Source organism: Acipenser ruthenus, chromosome 8 (assembly GCF_902713425.1).
Source record: "Acipenser ruthenus chromosome 8, fAciRut3.2 maternal haplotype, whole genome shotgun sequence".
Taxonomy (NCBI): Eukaryota; Metazoa; Chordata; class Actinopteri; order Acipenseriformes; family Acipenseridae; genus Acipenser; species Acipenser ruthenus.
The window spans coordinates 44,405,593-44,422,720 of NC_081196.1; the positions used below are offsets into that span (position 1 = coordinate 44,405,593).

The window sequence follows — 17,128 nt, forward strand, 5'->3', positions numbered from 1 at the left end:
CAGCACAGGGATTGAACACTTATGCAAGCAAGATATTTCAGTTTTTTATTTTTCTTAAATATTTCCCAACATAAAACCAATGTCACCTTACAATAATTGATTTTGAGATTCAGTGTTTTAAAATAAAATATCAAACAGAACGAAATTTCAATGTACCATTTGTAATTCAGTAATATGAGAGAATTGGTCAGGGGTCTGAATACTTTTGCAAGGCACTGTATATATAATTTATATATTATATATACACATATATATATATATATATTTTTTTTTTTTTTAATTTATTTCAGGTCTCATCGCTCAAGACACATTTTTATAACCACAACTGACACATCTTACATTTTATAGTACACTAGGAGGGGATCATCTGTAATAAAATCTAACCGCATTACACTTCATCATCCTCTTTAAAAATATAAATCCGATTAACCCAAAAATATCATACCTGTAGGCACGCTGGAGCTCTGCCATGAGGCTTGTTCACATCAACAGCAACTAGCTGCCAGCCTCCAGCAGCATCTTCATGGAACATCTGCAAGAGAACAGAGAAATGCATGTAGCAAGTGCAAGCTTGTGACTACAGTGTGTTCAGCAATCCAGTATATTGGTATACAAAGCAGATACGATGGCCTGAATTTTTCATTTTCGCGTATAATGTTTGAGTTGAAAAAGTTGTTTTCAGGAGGTTAACCTGCCTTTGGCAAGACGACTTGTGAACAAGGTCTAGTCAAATATATTATTAAAACATAAAAGTTGTAACAGTGGGCAACCTACAAAAAAATAAGTGTGGTTATAAAAAAAAAAAAAAAAAAAAAAAAAAAAAAAAACAGTGCCTTATTCTGGCCATGAGGAGTGCTGTTTTGATCGTGTTAAGAAGTTAAAATCTTCTTAAATGGAGGGAGGCTGGTTTAAATTACAGAGGCACAATGTAACTGCAATGGTTTATCATTTTGTGTGATCTACTTAATAAATAGATAACACAGAAAGTATAACACATATAAAAGCATATAACTTCCTGCAGACAGGAAATGACAAGGCTGTTTCTGAAACTGACAACACAGGCATTCATGCATATTATACAATATAAATATTGTATTTAGATTATTAAAATTGAAAATCTATTTTGTGATTTTCCTGTTTATTTTAAAATCTAGAAATCCAGCAAAGGCGTCCTCTACATACTGATGTCTCTTGACATTCTGGCATGATAGGTGCACCATCTCTAGGGATAAAACTAGTTACAGGCGCTAAACATCTCTCCACAAACATGCAGCACAAAATATAGAAGCCAATATACTATAAACAGGAGTCAGACTACTTCCCATGTAGTGCTGCTATAACTGATATCCAACAATTTGAAGTATTAATATAGGATACAGTACCCATAGCTCAACTTAAAATGCATTGTTCACAACGAACCAACCTTAAGAGTAAGTAGCGGGGTTCCGAAAAATATAGCGTGACACATCCCCACGTGTTGCTGCAACTGTTTAAATAACGTACCTGTCAATTTTTCTTTTCATTGTTAACATCCTGACGACGTTTTACATTTCTAACTTTAAAAGTCTGTTTCAAAGCTCTTTTCAAAATGGCCGCTCTAGTGCACTGGGGTTTGAGATCTGTCCTCAAAATCACTGCAGGTAGAACAAAAAAATAAAAATAAAAACATATAGCAACAAGTGCTCTGGCTTTTCTGTTCCGTACCACATCATGGATCGTTACTGCCGTGTTACCTGTTTGACAATGTGGCCAATAATCCTTACATTATTAGCGCACTAGAGCGGCCATCAGCTATCATTATTACCCCATCATGCAAAAGGCAGTGACTTACAACAGTAAGTGGAGAGCACTTCTTAAAAACATACCTTTATACGCAAAGAGGAAACAGTTTTGACTAACAATTTAACTAATTTCATAAACCAGCAGTTTGGAAATTATCTTACTGGTTATGAATTATATGATCCCATATTTTCCTCCACTGGAATTTAAACTTAGAGGAAACCCATTCAGAGGTTAATATAAAATTGACTTTGTCTTTCAGTAGGTAGCTCTCCATTTGTTTCAGCATTGAAAATGCCAACATCATTTCTGATTGACAACAAGGCAATTGGCACAAAATAAGCCAACTGGACAGCAATGTGACACTTCAACGAGCACCCAATCCACAATCTACAGTCACAAAGCAGAAATACTGTGATAACACAAATAAGCCTCCAGGCACAGGAATGACCATGGATTTGCCAGCAGTCTGTGAAATTACTGTATTAACCGCAGGGAGAATGTGCAATTTATCTAAATGCACCAAGTGACATTGAAAAGGTGCTATTTTACACTTAAGACTTTCCTTTTTTAAGTCACACTGGCTGTGGGATCACAGGGTTTTCAATTTCATCGCAGAGGTACAGTACTCGTCTGGGTTGGACCAATAATGCAATGTTACTGTAACTGCCTGATAAATCCCAACAGTAAGCAGTCAACAGTATGTCCCATGTTTAGTTGTTGAAAGAATATTATGTACACAATTAAAACTACAGAATGAAAACCAATGAAAGTATTTTACTTACATAACTAAAGTAATGAAGAACTAAAAGCAATTTAAGTCCTAAAACAAATGAATTGAGAAAAATCACAAATACAGCATTTTGAAGCTTTGTCTAAGATGAAAACAAAAAATAAGTAGTATGTGAAGCCGTAGCTGTGTGTTGTCTATTCTGCTTGTTACCCAATATGACTGTCCATACTGCATTGCCCTGAAAAATGTGGCCAATAATTATTATCAGCGTGACTGCATCATGAATTAAACAATGCAGTCAAGTGAAACAAAGAAACAGAGATTAAATACCTGATAGTTTAGCGGCTGGGACATGTGCTGCACCTTCCCATTAGGCTGATAAATAAAACTGGTCATGCATTAAACTAAATATACATTGTTCCACAAAATTAACCCATCAGTAATCCCCATTGTTCTCTTTATCTGTCTATTTGGTAACAGGTGGTTAGGAATGAGAATGTGAACCTCATTTATAAATGCAACAAGTTATGTGCATGAATATGCAAGGTTAAGGGGGTGGAAGTCGAGAACCCTGCAAGTCCATCAACTTGACTTCCACAAATTGTATATGGAGTTGCACTAAAATTGAAACAACCTGCTATAAAACTGTGCTTTGGGTCCATCATGCTGCCATTACCTTTGTATCCTGTCTACTTGATGTTGGCAATAATATGACTGTCTTTAGGTAGGGGTTCCTGGGATCGGTGCTTCCTAACATATGCTCCTGGAAGCTCCTTGTATTATGATCAAATGCCATGCTTTTTGAAGTATTTTAAATTAGAGGAAAACCACAGTTTAGAAAAAAAATATTTAGAAATATATACATCGCAGTGTGCACTTCTACGTATCTCCATGACATAAGCATATAACCCATCTTTTTTCAAAGCCCTGTTCCTTCATTTCCTGCTAATATGTATGACTATTCCAGTTACAATGGATACAAGAAATGACTTGCTGGGATATAAATATGAAAAAAGTCAAAATCTTAATGAGATTAGTAACAGATATCACTTTTTGAATTCATAACACGTTTTCTCTAACATACACATTTGAGACCTGTATAATGAATGGTGGATACATCATATGTAACTATTCTGTTAGCTACAACTGGTTGAAGGACAACATTCCTATTTGTTATAACTATACTCAAGCCACTTGATGCAAAATCAAGCAAAAAAAGCTTCAGTCTACAGTATTTGTCCGTTAAAAGTTGGAAGTCATCTAGAACGCCATTCATTTGATTTGTGATGTTAGACTGCACTAACTGTAAAACGGTCACCGTAGCCTAAGACGTAAAGTCTCTCCAAGATCCCATATATTAGAAGTATACCCAAATACCTTTCATATTTGGGTCTGTTAGTAGATAGAGGTGTAGCTGCAGTAAAGATTGATGCAGGTTACCTGCAGCATAGAACTGATAACTTCTACATAAGGACCCCTTGCTGAGTAAGTGTGAAATCTCTTCAGTCTGGCTGTCACTTCAATTTGTATTTCCTTCTTTTGGAATGTGTAGATATATTTTAAACACAGCACTACACTGTAGAGCAAAAGTTGCTGTTGCTTCCTGTTATTAAGGTTAATGTTTGAAGTTCAAACTCTTTCCAATGATCTAGCTACAATCAGACCATGTGATCTAACACAACCAGGAAGCAGCAGTTTACCTGTAGTTTAATATTTGCATGCCTTGAATAAATGTCTGAATAACCACAAGGGGGAGTAAATATTAAAAGATAATTTAAAAAGGTACAAAGCACAGATATACATTCCAGCATGATTTAAGCTTTATAACACCTTGGCATTTCATTATTTAACTGTACAGCACAGTACCTGTGTGGTAGCGGTTGATGTTGTGCTGCTTCTAGACCCCCACATCTGTTGGAACTGCACTCTGATTTCAGCAAAAGTTTCAATTATGACTGCTATGAACACATTCTGAAACAAACAAACAAAAAAAAAATGAATGGGGAGAGAACAAAACATACACCAGAATTGAGTCTATGAAGGGAAGAAAGATGGCTAGACATAATCATCTGTATTCATGCCAAGTCTTTCCAGAACAAGCTGCATCGTACCTTAACAAGCCAGGCGAGGAAGAAGATTAGAGTGATGAAATAGAAGTAGGAACGCCAGCGGGGGAAGCTGTCAATCGCCCTGTACATGAGGAACACCCAGCCTTCTTGGGAAGCAGCTTCATATACCGTGAATATACTTGTTCCTTTAAAAAAAAAAAAACAACAATATCCACTGTACAAACAAACAAATTAAGCTTGCAGATATACAGGATAAAAAACAGTAAATATAAAAATATAGGGAATATATTCTAGCTTGAGGTTATCCAAGTGAACAATGTATATACGTACTACATTACTATTAATCACTGACAGCATGTCAGGTACTGAGTTTAGTCCTACTAAATATCTCCAGCAGCAAAATGTATTTCCTATGAAATCACAACTATTTGCTAGTTTATGCTGGTTTAGTCATTTTAAACTATCTGTATTTAAAAACAAAATTGTATTTACAGACCACCTAGCATTTTCAAGGCTATTCGCAAGGATCAGGATCTGTCACTTTATTATTCTTATACCAAGCCAAAATGTTTAAATCAAGCCTTCTCTTCCATTTCATTCCGAGTTTGAGATGCATCACACCATAAGCAAGCGTCACATTCATATGTCTGTACGGACGGTCAGACAGGTAACTCCCTAAATTCGCTGTCGCCGGGGATACGCTGGTGGGGATAATAAACATTAAGACATTTTTTTGCAAAGTGAAGCTTCTGACAAGAAATAGGATTCGAAGTATGGAAGGACTTTTTCTTTCCTGTTATATGTGATGTGTAATAGCCTCATTTTGAAAGAGGATAAAGGATTTTCACAAATCTTGAAATGGCTCAAACAACTATAAAAACGAGCAATTTTCTTACTAGTAACGTGCAATAGTTTGTTTTGTTTTCATCAGATTTGTCCATTTTGTCAACCTGATCAGGTGCAACTACAATCAAATCTCCTAGCTCAGAAAACAGACAGATTGCCTTGCCATACGCAGTCAGCTGACGCAGCTATAAAACCATCACCCAAACAATTTAGAAAAGCAAAGAGGACATTGTGTAAACTGGATATAGCAGATGTGCAATGGCACAGGTATACTGTCAAAAACATGATTAACCCAGTAAGTAAGGATTCAAAAGCACTGTTGTGGTTAAACTATTCAGTACCTTCTGGTGTTAAGCTTCATTCTACAGCATTTTCAACCTAACCAACATTGAACTTCGATTAGTGTCAGAAAAGTAAGGTACCACTATATTCTAAGGGGCATTACACCAAAACTAGAGCTTTTAGTAGTTTTCTATCAAAACCGAAGCTCTGGGAATTTGTATACATCAAATGGTCCAGTTGAAACAGCAGAGGACCAAGAAGGACGTCACAAGCAACTCAACAAACAAGCCGATGCCAGTCAGAGTTTCCATCTGACTACTCCCAGCCAGTCAGGGGAAGACACTAACAATGAACGCCACGTCACAGGATACAAAACTTTTTTTTATGCACACAAGCATCTCAAAAGGGTGATTTTACAAAGCATAAGCAAAAAACAGAATAAGGTTCAATCATTTTAGCTGCCAACCATTATGTGCTCAGCAAGAGTCCTACACACAGCCGAGAATGACATGAATCATGGACACATGTCTGAAACTCATAATCTAGCATATTCCTGCTGAGGAGTCTCAATTAATATTATGTTTTGCAAATCGTTTTTCTACTTGTATACAGCATAATAACACACAGCACCAGACAAACAGAATGCTGTTTTAATATTATTAATAAAACACAACAGAATGTGTGTAACTTAATAATCATTATAAAAATTAGAAATGGGTGCTTTCATGGACAAAAATAAAGCATCCCAGGGGCACAATGTAAAGGGAATGGCATCTCAAATGAAATGGTTTAGAAGCTAAAATGGTTACGAGAAGAAAAAAAAAAATCTGTCAAGCTAAAAATCAAGCCGTGTACCAAATGTGTAGACAATAACTCAAAATGGACTTCAATAAGGAAGCCAAATTAGGTCAGCTGTCAATGTCAAGCCCACAAACATATTTAGCATGGAGTGCTCATATAACCCTGCAAATGGGTACTGTTGAATTTTGCCTGAGAAGAACAAATAAAAGTGAAAATACTATATGGTTTATGGGATATTCACAGTTGAAACAGTGGTAACTGCAGCAGTTACCACTGTGGGAATGCTTAAATTCCGTCTCTACGTCAAACTGGAGACCCCCCTGGATAAATCCTGTATAAATCAGGAGAAGGATCCGAAACGACAGGACAATGGAAATATACATGAAATACAGACATGGTCTGTTATCCTCAAGAAAAACCCATTCTTTCCTTTACTCAACATGCTGTTGTGCAGGACAAATAACTATTAAGCAAGTGTTTGCTAATTCAAAGGGCTTTGAAGACTAGAATTTTCATATTCCATCTTGATAATTATGATAGTTTAATAAAGATTAACATGCACTGCACTGACCATATATTTGTTGTTCTTGTTAAATATGCAGACATAGTGCATGCCACTTAAAATAAAAATACCAGAGTGCATGGCTATTATCATACCCAATGAGAAGTATAGATATGTGAAACATATGTGGAATTGCTTCCTGAAAATATTTGCCAAGGCTAATATTAAAGTCCCAGGGGTATCAGTGAATGCTTTTAGCAGCAGCAACATTTTCTGTTACTTCCAGCACACATGTGTACTAATCTATTCACATTAGTCTCACCTCAGTGATTGGTTTAAAGTCGTAGCCAATTAACCCTGTACTATCAAAGTCATGAATTCTGGTTGTCAGGGGCAACTCGTGACTGAATGTCCAGTCTTCAACTTTGGGGACATACTTTAAATAAACTATACATGTGTTGATCTGAGTGGAAAAGGGAATTGAATAAAGTTGTATCAGCAATTGTTCAAAAGATGTATACAGCAAAGCCAATGAAAACAACACTTTACAATTAAAGTACCTGTTCTTCAAAAATAAAAAGGAACCTGTTTCATTTTAATGGAGTTTTTAATTGCTGCATGGTGTCACCTGGTGTAATGGCAGTTTATTTAATTTTCTAAATGCAATACATGCCACCCTGTGGGTGAACATTGTAAAATTAAGATTTCTCTAGAATACAGTACATACTGTAAGTCATGCAAAATGTCATCATCTAACTGCATGCTACACTGTTTAAACCAATTTGTCTTCAAAGCTTTTCATGCAAGAATATAAATGAAAGGGCCTGGACAAGTAATTGAACTTCATTACATTAATAAGCTTTTGAAAAACAGATGGAGTTTTGTTTCATAGCAAGCATTTTTAAAAAAAAAATTTATACAGGCTAGTCATTATATATATATATATATATATATATATATATATATATATATATATATATATATATATATATTCCGATTCAAAATCACAATAGACCTTTGGATTTTCAAAATTTGTATCCTATTAAAAGTGTTGCTAAAGAGGGTTGCACAAATTAGACTTAAGAGGATTACAAACCTATTTCATTGAATCCACTGTAGCCCAGCTCTTGTCTGCTAAGTCCAAGATCCTCAAGATCCACACACTTAAATCCCATTGGACACTGGTAGCCTTCTCCATCTGGTGAGCAATGGGTATCTGGAATGGCTAAATTATTCCAGGTCACATTCCTGAAAATCGGACACAAAAAGAAGTGTCGCTACAAGACTGCTGACAAATCAACAAGTATAATACAACCAAAACACAGCATCTTTCCGAGAGCCCTGTAAGATAAACCCAGGCGTTCTGAATTGGTAGTAAATGGATACAATATGGTGCTCTACTGCCTTTCTTTTTAAAATCCTTTTTAAGATGGACAAGTTATTTATTCAGGGATACCAAATATTACATAAGCAAGTGGTCTGAGTGGGGTAAACTGAACACCACATGTCCAACCCCCACAACCATGAGTCTAACACTTTCACCAGGATGCCATATACACTGCTCCTGTTTTAAAGTGTGTGATGACATCCTCATATTCTTGGTCTTTACAGCATCATTTAAAGACAATAATTTGTTTTCACATTCTGGAGGTTCACTGTACATTTCACTAAATGCAACTAAAGACTAAAAATAGAAATATGCAAAAAACCTCAACAACAACAACCCCAGCCTCTGGCCACAGGTGTGATAATAAACACTGTTTATTAGCTTTAATTAAAATGAATGGATTCGGATCTGCGAGCCAGACACTCTTTCCAATTGTTTATTAGTTGGTTGAAAGGACTGCACATAATTTATGGCGGTATCACAAAGGCCAATGGAAGGCACTCTGCTGAATCAAAATACTGTTAATTATTTTTTGATTAATAATCTGTCCTTTTTCATTTGTATCCAAGAGCTCATCTAACCTAATAAAATAAAGTTGATAAATGAAACACATCATGTAAAAAATAAAAGCCTGGCTGGTTCTTCTGAATTTGAAAAAAAAAATAATAATAATAATAAAACTGTCAAATTATGAGGGCAAGGAAATAAAAGCCGCTTTACTAAGGAAGGCCACTGGATGCAGCAGATCACCCTTGCAGAGTCAAACAGATGGTCCTCATAATCCCATAAGAAGCGAAAGGTTATAGTAAAAGGTATTCTGCAACTTTCAGAGGGTAGGAATTTAAAATAAAATACAACTTTGTTGTAGACTGGTGCAAAATCAAGAGTTATCATGTTCACAATGTACAGTGTGATAGCCTGTCATGTAAGGTCAATGAAATAGTTAAATAAAATGTATAATAAAATTATGTTTAACATACTAAATACTGTACTTTATAGAATACTTCCCCTTGTTCCAGCCCCATATTCTAATACACTCAATAACTTGTGCAAGAGCCAGACAACCTCTGTATCCCAAACAACTGAGGAAGGGACACCTCCACTTTAATATGAATCTCTAGGTATGTGAATTGACAGCAGAGAGATAATAATAAGCACAATTAGCCATCACTACATTTTTAAAAAGGTCAGAAAGAATATCTTGTAGAATTGAGCTTGCACAGCACATCAGTCACACAGGCTATTTTTTATCTAGTAAATGTAGAAACAGCTTTCAAGTGAAACCAGGTTACATAGGGGGGTGAAACACTGAGCAGGGATCAGCAATAGTTTAGTTATAATTGCATTACATCCTTGCTGTTTTCTTCCAACAGATGGAGATCATCTCTAACCCTGTAAGGAAAACCACAAAACACCCTCAGCTGTATCCTGAGGGAGATCTCCAGGGGTCACACATTGACTAGACTGATCAGCTAGGAAGACATATTTCTCCTTCAACTAGTACTCTTTCTGGCATACTCCTCTCCACCTCTCTCTTCCTGTAAAGGTCAATATTTTTAGGTGGCAATACTCATTTTTTTTTATTGCCATTGTTGGCCAGCATGTGCCTGTAACTTTACTACTGTCTTGATTTTTACAATCTTTAGTTTCACCAATCTAGCATGAAATATATAGGTAATTTGAATATATAGTGCCTTTACACAAAATCGATGTGATGGAAGAGAAAATAGTGAATAATGGCGTATCAAGTCGAATTTAATATGTAATCTAATTCAAAGCAATTTGAGAGGAACCTGAACTACATAAAACGCTAATTAACAAATAGTTAGAGGGTAGGATAAGACTGGAAAGGGGACCAGTGGGTTAGACACATTATTTTAAAAAAAAGTGAAAAAGTACAGTACATTTACCACAAATATGCTTTTTTTTTTGTTGTTTATGTAATCAAACGACTTTAATATACTAGAGTACTTTGATACAATATCCTGTTTCATTAGGCACAGTAAAACACTGAATGTAAATAGAGGAAAAATGACAAAGCAAAACATTTAAGACAAGGATATTTTTCTTTTATTAAATTCAACTGAGCTGTGGCATCACTAGGATTATTTTTTTTTTTTCATTTATTTATTTATTTATTTATTTATGGGTGGGGGGGATTCTAGGTTAGTAACCCATCAATTCAGCTTTATCCTCTAATTTTTATGTGACAAATTACATCTGATACAAACTATCAATCTGATGCAAACGGTCCAATATAAAGAATTTTCAGATGGCTGTAACACATCAGTATCATGGTATATTATATATCATGGCTGCCAAAAAAAAAAAAAAAAAAGGCCTGTCCCTTATTGTTGTCCAGCAGAGAGGAAGTTTCCTGTTACCTGTAATAAGAATACCACATTAAATGAAAGGACCTCTGCCAAGGCATGTTCAAGTTACACATGGAATGACCGCCCACAGAGAACACAGGAAATCACGCAATAGTGCTTTAATTCTTGGGATTCATCACAAAACATCAAATCTGTAACCATACTGCATAGTACAGTATCCAGATATTGATGGCCACCTCTTCCAAACATGCCTTTGGGACACCACTTCCTCCCACAAGGGGGAATTCAACAATACACTGTAATGTGGAAGATACAAATGGATCTCCACTTGGAAAACATTGGCTACAATTTGTCAAAAATAAAATGAGATATTCTGAAGTATAAGTGACAGTAAGAAAGTGTCAATGGCTATAATTCTCCCTGGCTGTAGAGCAGAGTTTATTTATAGTGTACAAACACACATTCCAGACAGATTGAGGCCATTCAGTTTTCAGATTGTGGATTGACTATTAAAAACCCTCCCCACCCCACCTGATCATATTCAACTGGCCTCTGGAGAATACAAGACTGCTAAAAGGTATTGTCCCTGATTCCCTCCAATGTCATTTCCACAGGGGTCTGCAGCCTGTATTAGAAACTCATTAAGAATCATTTACATACACACTTCATGAGAAAATGGTTGACCTTGCCCCCAGTTGGTGTAAATACATTAAAGGCAACACATGTTTTGCACCTTCGGGATTGCAATATAATGGGGGATGGGAATCATTACTTAAAACATTGAATAACAAATTGTACTGAATCACTAAATATTCACATGAATTAGAAAGCAAACAGACAGTTTGAAAATGTTAATTACACTCGTTAAGAAACCATTTACTGACAAACTTCCTTAGACAAATGATGTGCCTGCTATTGTTAACTGCAAAGTGTCACTGTGCAGTCCATGAACAAGTCAAGTGACTTTTGAAGCACGCTGCATATCTGTCATGGTGTTCTTTAAGATTGTGATGCTGTTTTAACTGGTTTTGGAATAAATCCTCCCTGGGGAAAGAAAACACTGATGTTCTTGGTCCTCTTATCCACAAGTTACAGCAAGTCAATTCTCACATGTATACCAATTGATCTAAAAGAGTGGCAGATCTAAAAAACTTCCATCATTGAAATATTGAATTAGGAACAAACCCGTGGTTAGAGATGTTGGCTTTCTCAAAGTCCTGTTCTTAAAGAATCAATTTAATAGACTGTATTGACTTATATTGACATATAAAGAGTTCACTTACCCTGGCTGTGTATCGTTGGTCACACAATGGTAAGTAAATGTTCCAAACATCTGAACGCCCAAAATTCCATAAAGGAGGAGGAAGAAGAGCAGGAAAATGGTCACACTCCAGATCTGCTCACCTGATCGCCTACGAAAGAATAAAAAGCTCTTTCAAAGTGTACTGTCACCTGATTGCTTGATATTTTACTCAAGATATGAAGATTTCAAGTTGCTCTGTGAAAATCTTACTTTAAGATGTTAGTAATTCTTGAGCGTGGGAGTTCAAATCTGAAGTAAATTCGAAAAGCACGGATCATTATAAGAGCTCTGGGTATTCGCAGCATTCCCCACGGTGACATTTGGTCCACAAGATCAGCAATTTCAAACACCTAGGACAATAAATATTAAAGTTACAGTTAAACAGATGTCTGACAGTCATTAAAAAAAAATCCAGACAGGACCATTTTTATTGTATTCTTATTACCATCAAGATCAAAGAGATCCAGATACAAAACACCATGAATCCATCAAATACACACCACCGGTCCTTCAAGTAGGAGGTTTCCCCCTAAAAACAGAAATAAAGAAATCATATTTCAAAAGTAAAACAATGAACAAAGTTGCCATGGAGAACACAAGGTTTGTTATGACTGCCTCCCATTCCTCTCCACATCTGTTAACGTAACATTATGTGGAGGAGGGCGGGGGGAATGTGTGCAACAGACGGTTTACGATGGCAATTCATGGTTTAACAATTATTTATATTATGAATCACAGTTCTACTAGTAAGCTACTAAGTTTTAGATGTTTAATGTTAATTCACAGAAGATGGAATATTTAGTAAACAGCAGGACTGCAATAATACAATCCATCAATGGAATAGTACTTAAAGATAGATAACTAAAGGAATCAGAATGAAACAAACACTCTTCAATCAAGGTAATTAAGGAAACTGATATTAATCTTCCTTTACAATCACTTGGAATGCAAAAACATGATGAATGATAAAAGACATTTATGAAAGGCAAAGCTAAATGCACCGGAAATGTGTGCAAATCTAATTATCACTGCAACGACCCAACAGTTCAGTGGGTTGTTCTTAATTTTCTCAGTGCAGCAAGAAACATACATTCATATTATTTAGGCACGGACAAGTCCGATTCACAGTGACAATACCAAGGGAAAAATAACTTGTATAATGAAGATTTAATTAACACATCTGCCAATAAGCATATTGTTACATATTGTAAAGCAGGAAATAAACTGAGCCTATGTCATTTAGACTGGAAATTCAGAGGATATGAAATTAACTGCAAACATGCATACCACTTGATAAAAGAAAACATATAAATCTTTATTTGATATCTTTATGAGCTAGTGTAAAAAAACAAATGGCAATGTGGTTGCTGAGGCATGGGATAATGCAAGGTGCAGTTTAGAATAAAACGGCAAATAAAGTAGTTTCCACAGAAATGTTTTTTTAGACTACAAATCTATTTATTATTATAGACTGCTCTGGATCTTTCAGCCAATCAGAGGGCACGTTTCACCTTCCGTATTCCAGAACACATCACAGAGAAATCTTATTCATGATATCAACTGTGCCACTTTCAGTTTTTACTGTGCTGTATTCTCCATATCGGCATGCTTTTAAAAAAAATAAATAAATAATCATACCTGAGGCACTTTTTCAAATTCAATTCAACTGCAAAGTCAATTCAAAACGGTGGCATCACAATCGGCTGTGTACCTCAGCCACTTAACGGTATCCTCTTAAATCAACCTTTCCTTCTTTTCTATGAAATTGACAAATTGACTAAATAAAGGTTGGTAATGATTAGATCCCAAGCTTGATTTTTAACGTATATTAATATATGGGTTACATGTGTTATATTAGCACTCGCAGCTTGTAAACAGACCTTGGCTTTAAGCCTCGCTCCATTCACATCACTTGTGCCGATATTACCCACGTACACAGAAGTTTGCCATCCTATAACCCTATAATATCGCACCGATAGAAAGGCAGCAAACAGCCCTGCTGTAAGGATCACAACACATGTTTACACGTCTGCCAAGTTGGCACATCTATGCAAGCTTACAGCATTTTGGCCAGAAAAGAAGCAAAAGATCTCCTGCCAAAAAATGGCACTAAAAATCTCTGGGAAAGTCATACTTAAAGTAATTATTCACTGCACTAAAAGAAACAGAACCAGTGAGGAGGCCGGAGTGTAATCTGCACACAGCAACACATTTTAGTTTACTTTTATTTTCTTTGGTTAGGGTCCTCATTCAAAAAATGGGGATCCTTATACTCTGATCCCTTCAGTAAAGGTTTGTAAGTCATTAGTGAAAGCAACTGATTGGTGAATTATAGGAAAGAGGGGTTAAAGTTACCTAGGAAGTGCAAGACTATGAAACAGTTGTCAGCAACCATGTTTTTTTTTTTTTAGGTTGCTAACAAATGTAAATTCACTATTTTATTTATAACAAATTACATGACATGTTTTTCCTATAAGATGTGTATTTTAAATCTGCACATTAACATAGAACATATGCAGAGAGGTACGATTTATGAAATTCTTTCTTCAGATATAAGGACATTAAGAATAAGTAGCAGGGTTCTGAAAAATATAGCGTTACGCGACCCCACGTGTTGCTACAACTGTTTAAATAGCTTACCTGTAATTTTTCTTTTTATTGTTAACATCCTTACCATCTTTTAAACTTTTAACTGCAAAATCTGTTTCAAAGCTCTTTTCAACATGTCCGCTTGTAGTGCACTGATAGTGTAAGGATTATTGCTCACATTGTCAAACAGGTAACACAGCAATAACAATCCATGATGTGCTAAGGAACAGAAAAGCCAGAGCACTTTTTTTTTGTTGTTTTTGTTTTTTTGGACAGAGGTCAGATCTCAAACACCAGCAGATAACTTAAAGAGCTTTGAAACAGACTTTAAAAAGTTAGAAGTGTAAAAAGTTGTCAGGATGCGAATGAAGAAATTACAGCTGCGTTAATAAAACAGTCGTAGCAACACGTGGGGACGTATAACGTTATTTTTTTCGGAACCCCGCTACTTACTCTTCTGAGGAGATCAGGTTTATACTGTAGCTATTGTTTAAATTGCACATTCACCTCATGAATCTCACAGACCAGCAAAGCACTACTTAAACTGCATTCATTTGGTGGACCAATACACATTACCATAAGTTAATACATGTACAAGAGTACCAGTGACATCAATACAAAAACAAACAGTTGTCCCTCCTGTCAATTTGCATATAATAGGATTAGAAAGCCAGAGAGAGCAGCTCACATGGGAATACAATCATGGAAATGCCACTGTTCACTTAATTTTTTTTTTTTTTTTTTTACAAGTACAAGACATTTTGATTAGCAGCACAAAACGGAGAAGGCAATCATTATTATTATCATTATAAAACAGAGAGGATATAATATTCAGAGTCTCACAAGGCTTTATTTCTGTAGGTTTCCAGACTTTTATTCTTACTTTGACATAATGTATCCAGCCACCACACTATATACTACTAACTTCCTGCACAATAGATATCAGTATCCTTAGAGTCCTTGACTGTCTGTGGCTCGGGTAGGGTCCTAATACATGCTGCACATCTATATATGTGGAAGGATGAATTGACTTCACCCCCAAAAAAAACAAGATTTGTATAAACTCTCTTTTAAGAAACGATTTAAAAGCAAACTTGTACTGCTTTTCAAGGCATGCCAAAAAACTGAGATTATGCCTGACTGCCTTTTCCATATCTGTTCTTTCTGGCCATACATGGGTTTCTGGATCAAGACATTTCCATGCCTTGACCCTTTGGGCTTTTTGCACAGCACAATGTTATTCTGAAGACACCTGCCACATATGGGATTCTCATTAGACCCCAAAATGAAGTACTATACTTTTAGTTTGGAGGTGGCCAATGAAATGTACTCCAGTTGGCCAGATGTTTTCAGCAGACATATTAGGGAATGCAAGACAAGGTCTAGGTCGAGGTCAGGAAAATGACAAATTAAAATCATCAATAAGAAGCATTCTAAAAAGGTCCACACACTGCATTTTCCATCAAAGAAGACATGTTTTTGAAACAGTTTATTTCATTTTTTGATTAGCTTTCCATTTTAAGACAAAAAGATGTGCATACACAGCAAGTACATTAAAAATGTAGTTAATTAACACCTTAATACATAGCAAAAGTACTAAAAACAAACTTGTCTTTCTCAACGTGTTCATGTTGAGAATACATACTTTTATAATTAAACCTTTTCCATATAGCCATGTTAAAAACATTTCATGTAAACCCTAACTAAGAAGATCCAATAATATTAGCTGTGTAAGAGTAAATATTTTCTGTCTATTTTATTAATAGGTTAATTTGTAGATCACTGAGAAAAGCATGGCAAAAGGTGAGCCTGGTAAAAAGTGACACTTAGTTTTACTTTTTGTATGGCCTTTGTTTTCATCACGCTGTCCAACATTGCGAGACAAAATGTTTCAAAGTGAGTTTACTTCATCTACTCAGACATAGAGTACAAGTGCATCTAAAGAGTTAGGACACCCTGAAAGCTCCAGCTCTCCTTTGGGGCTTTGCAGTCATATGGTGGTCAACGTTTTGACTGAGCCAGCTTTTATACACAAAACAAATGGGAGTTTGAATTCCGCTTGTGTTTTTGAACATGAGAGTTAAAGGTTTTGGCCTTAAGTTTAGAGAAAGGGAAATGTGTAGTTATATTAACGAGTAGTTATATTAAAAATTCATAAAAGTAGGTTATTAAATGGAAGATGTTCCTGGAGCATCATGTATATGTATTTAGTTGATAATCCAGGAGTTGAATATTGATATTCACAGAGCTTTTTTCAGTGAAATCCATAACCTACGTTTATGAGGCGCAGGTAGGAATGTAATACATGCTGCACACAATTCTTTGTGTGTAGTAGCAGATAAATTTAGTTTGCCAAAAATAATAAGGTACTTATAAAAATGCTGTTTGACTCCCTCCGCTTCCTCATAATTTGTTATGACATGTTTTAACTTTACCATTTCCAACATGATCTAAACCCATATCTTCATTTCCCAGGAGTCCTGCAAACTGCCATGGGCTCTTTA

General features: G+C 35.7%; 1 protein-coding gene across 6 annotated transcripts in view; it reads right to left on the reverse strand.

Moving 5' to 3' along the window:
* The window catches only part of nalcn (sodium leak channel, non-selective), a 124,329-nt gene that overhangs the window by 91,031 nt on the left and 16,170 nt on the right, over positions 1 to 17,128 (reverse strand). For all 6 annotated transcript variants that reach the window (XM_059029059.1, XM_059029057.1, XM_059029060.1 and 3 more), the window contains 7 exons: positions 12,481 to 12,564; positions 12,246 to 12,385; positions 12,016 to 12,144; positions 8,109 to 8,260; positions 4,624 to 4,766; positions 4,379 to 4,483; positions 446 to 532 (listed from right to left, as the gene is read on the reverse strand). In XM_059029059.1, coding sequence (XP_058885042.1) covers positions 446 to 532; positions 4,379 to 4,483; positions 4,624 to 4,766; positions 8,109 to 8,260; positions 12,016 to 12,144; positions 12,246 to 12,385; positions 12,481 to 12,564 — 840 coding nt within the window. The remainder of the gene's footprint in view (positions 1 to 445; positions 533 to 4,378; positions 4,484 to 4,623; positions 4,767 to 8,108; positions 8,261 to 12,015; positions 12,145 to 12,245; positions 12,386 to 12,480; positions 12,565 to 17,128) is intronic.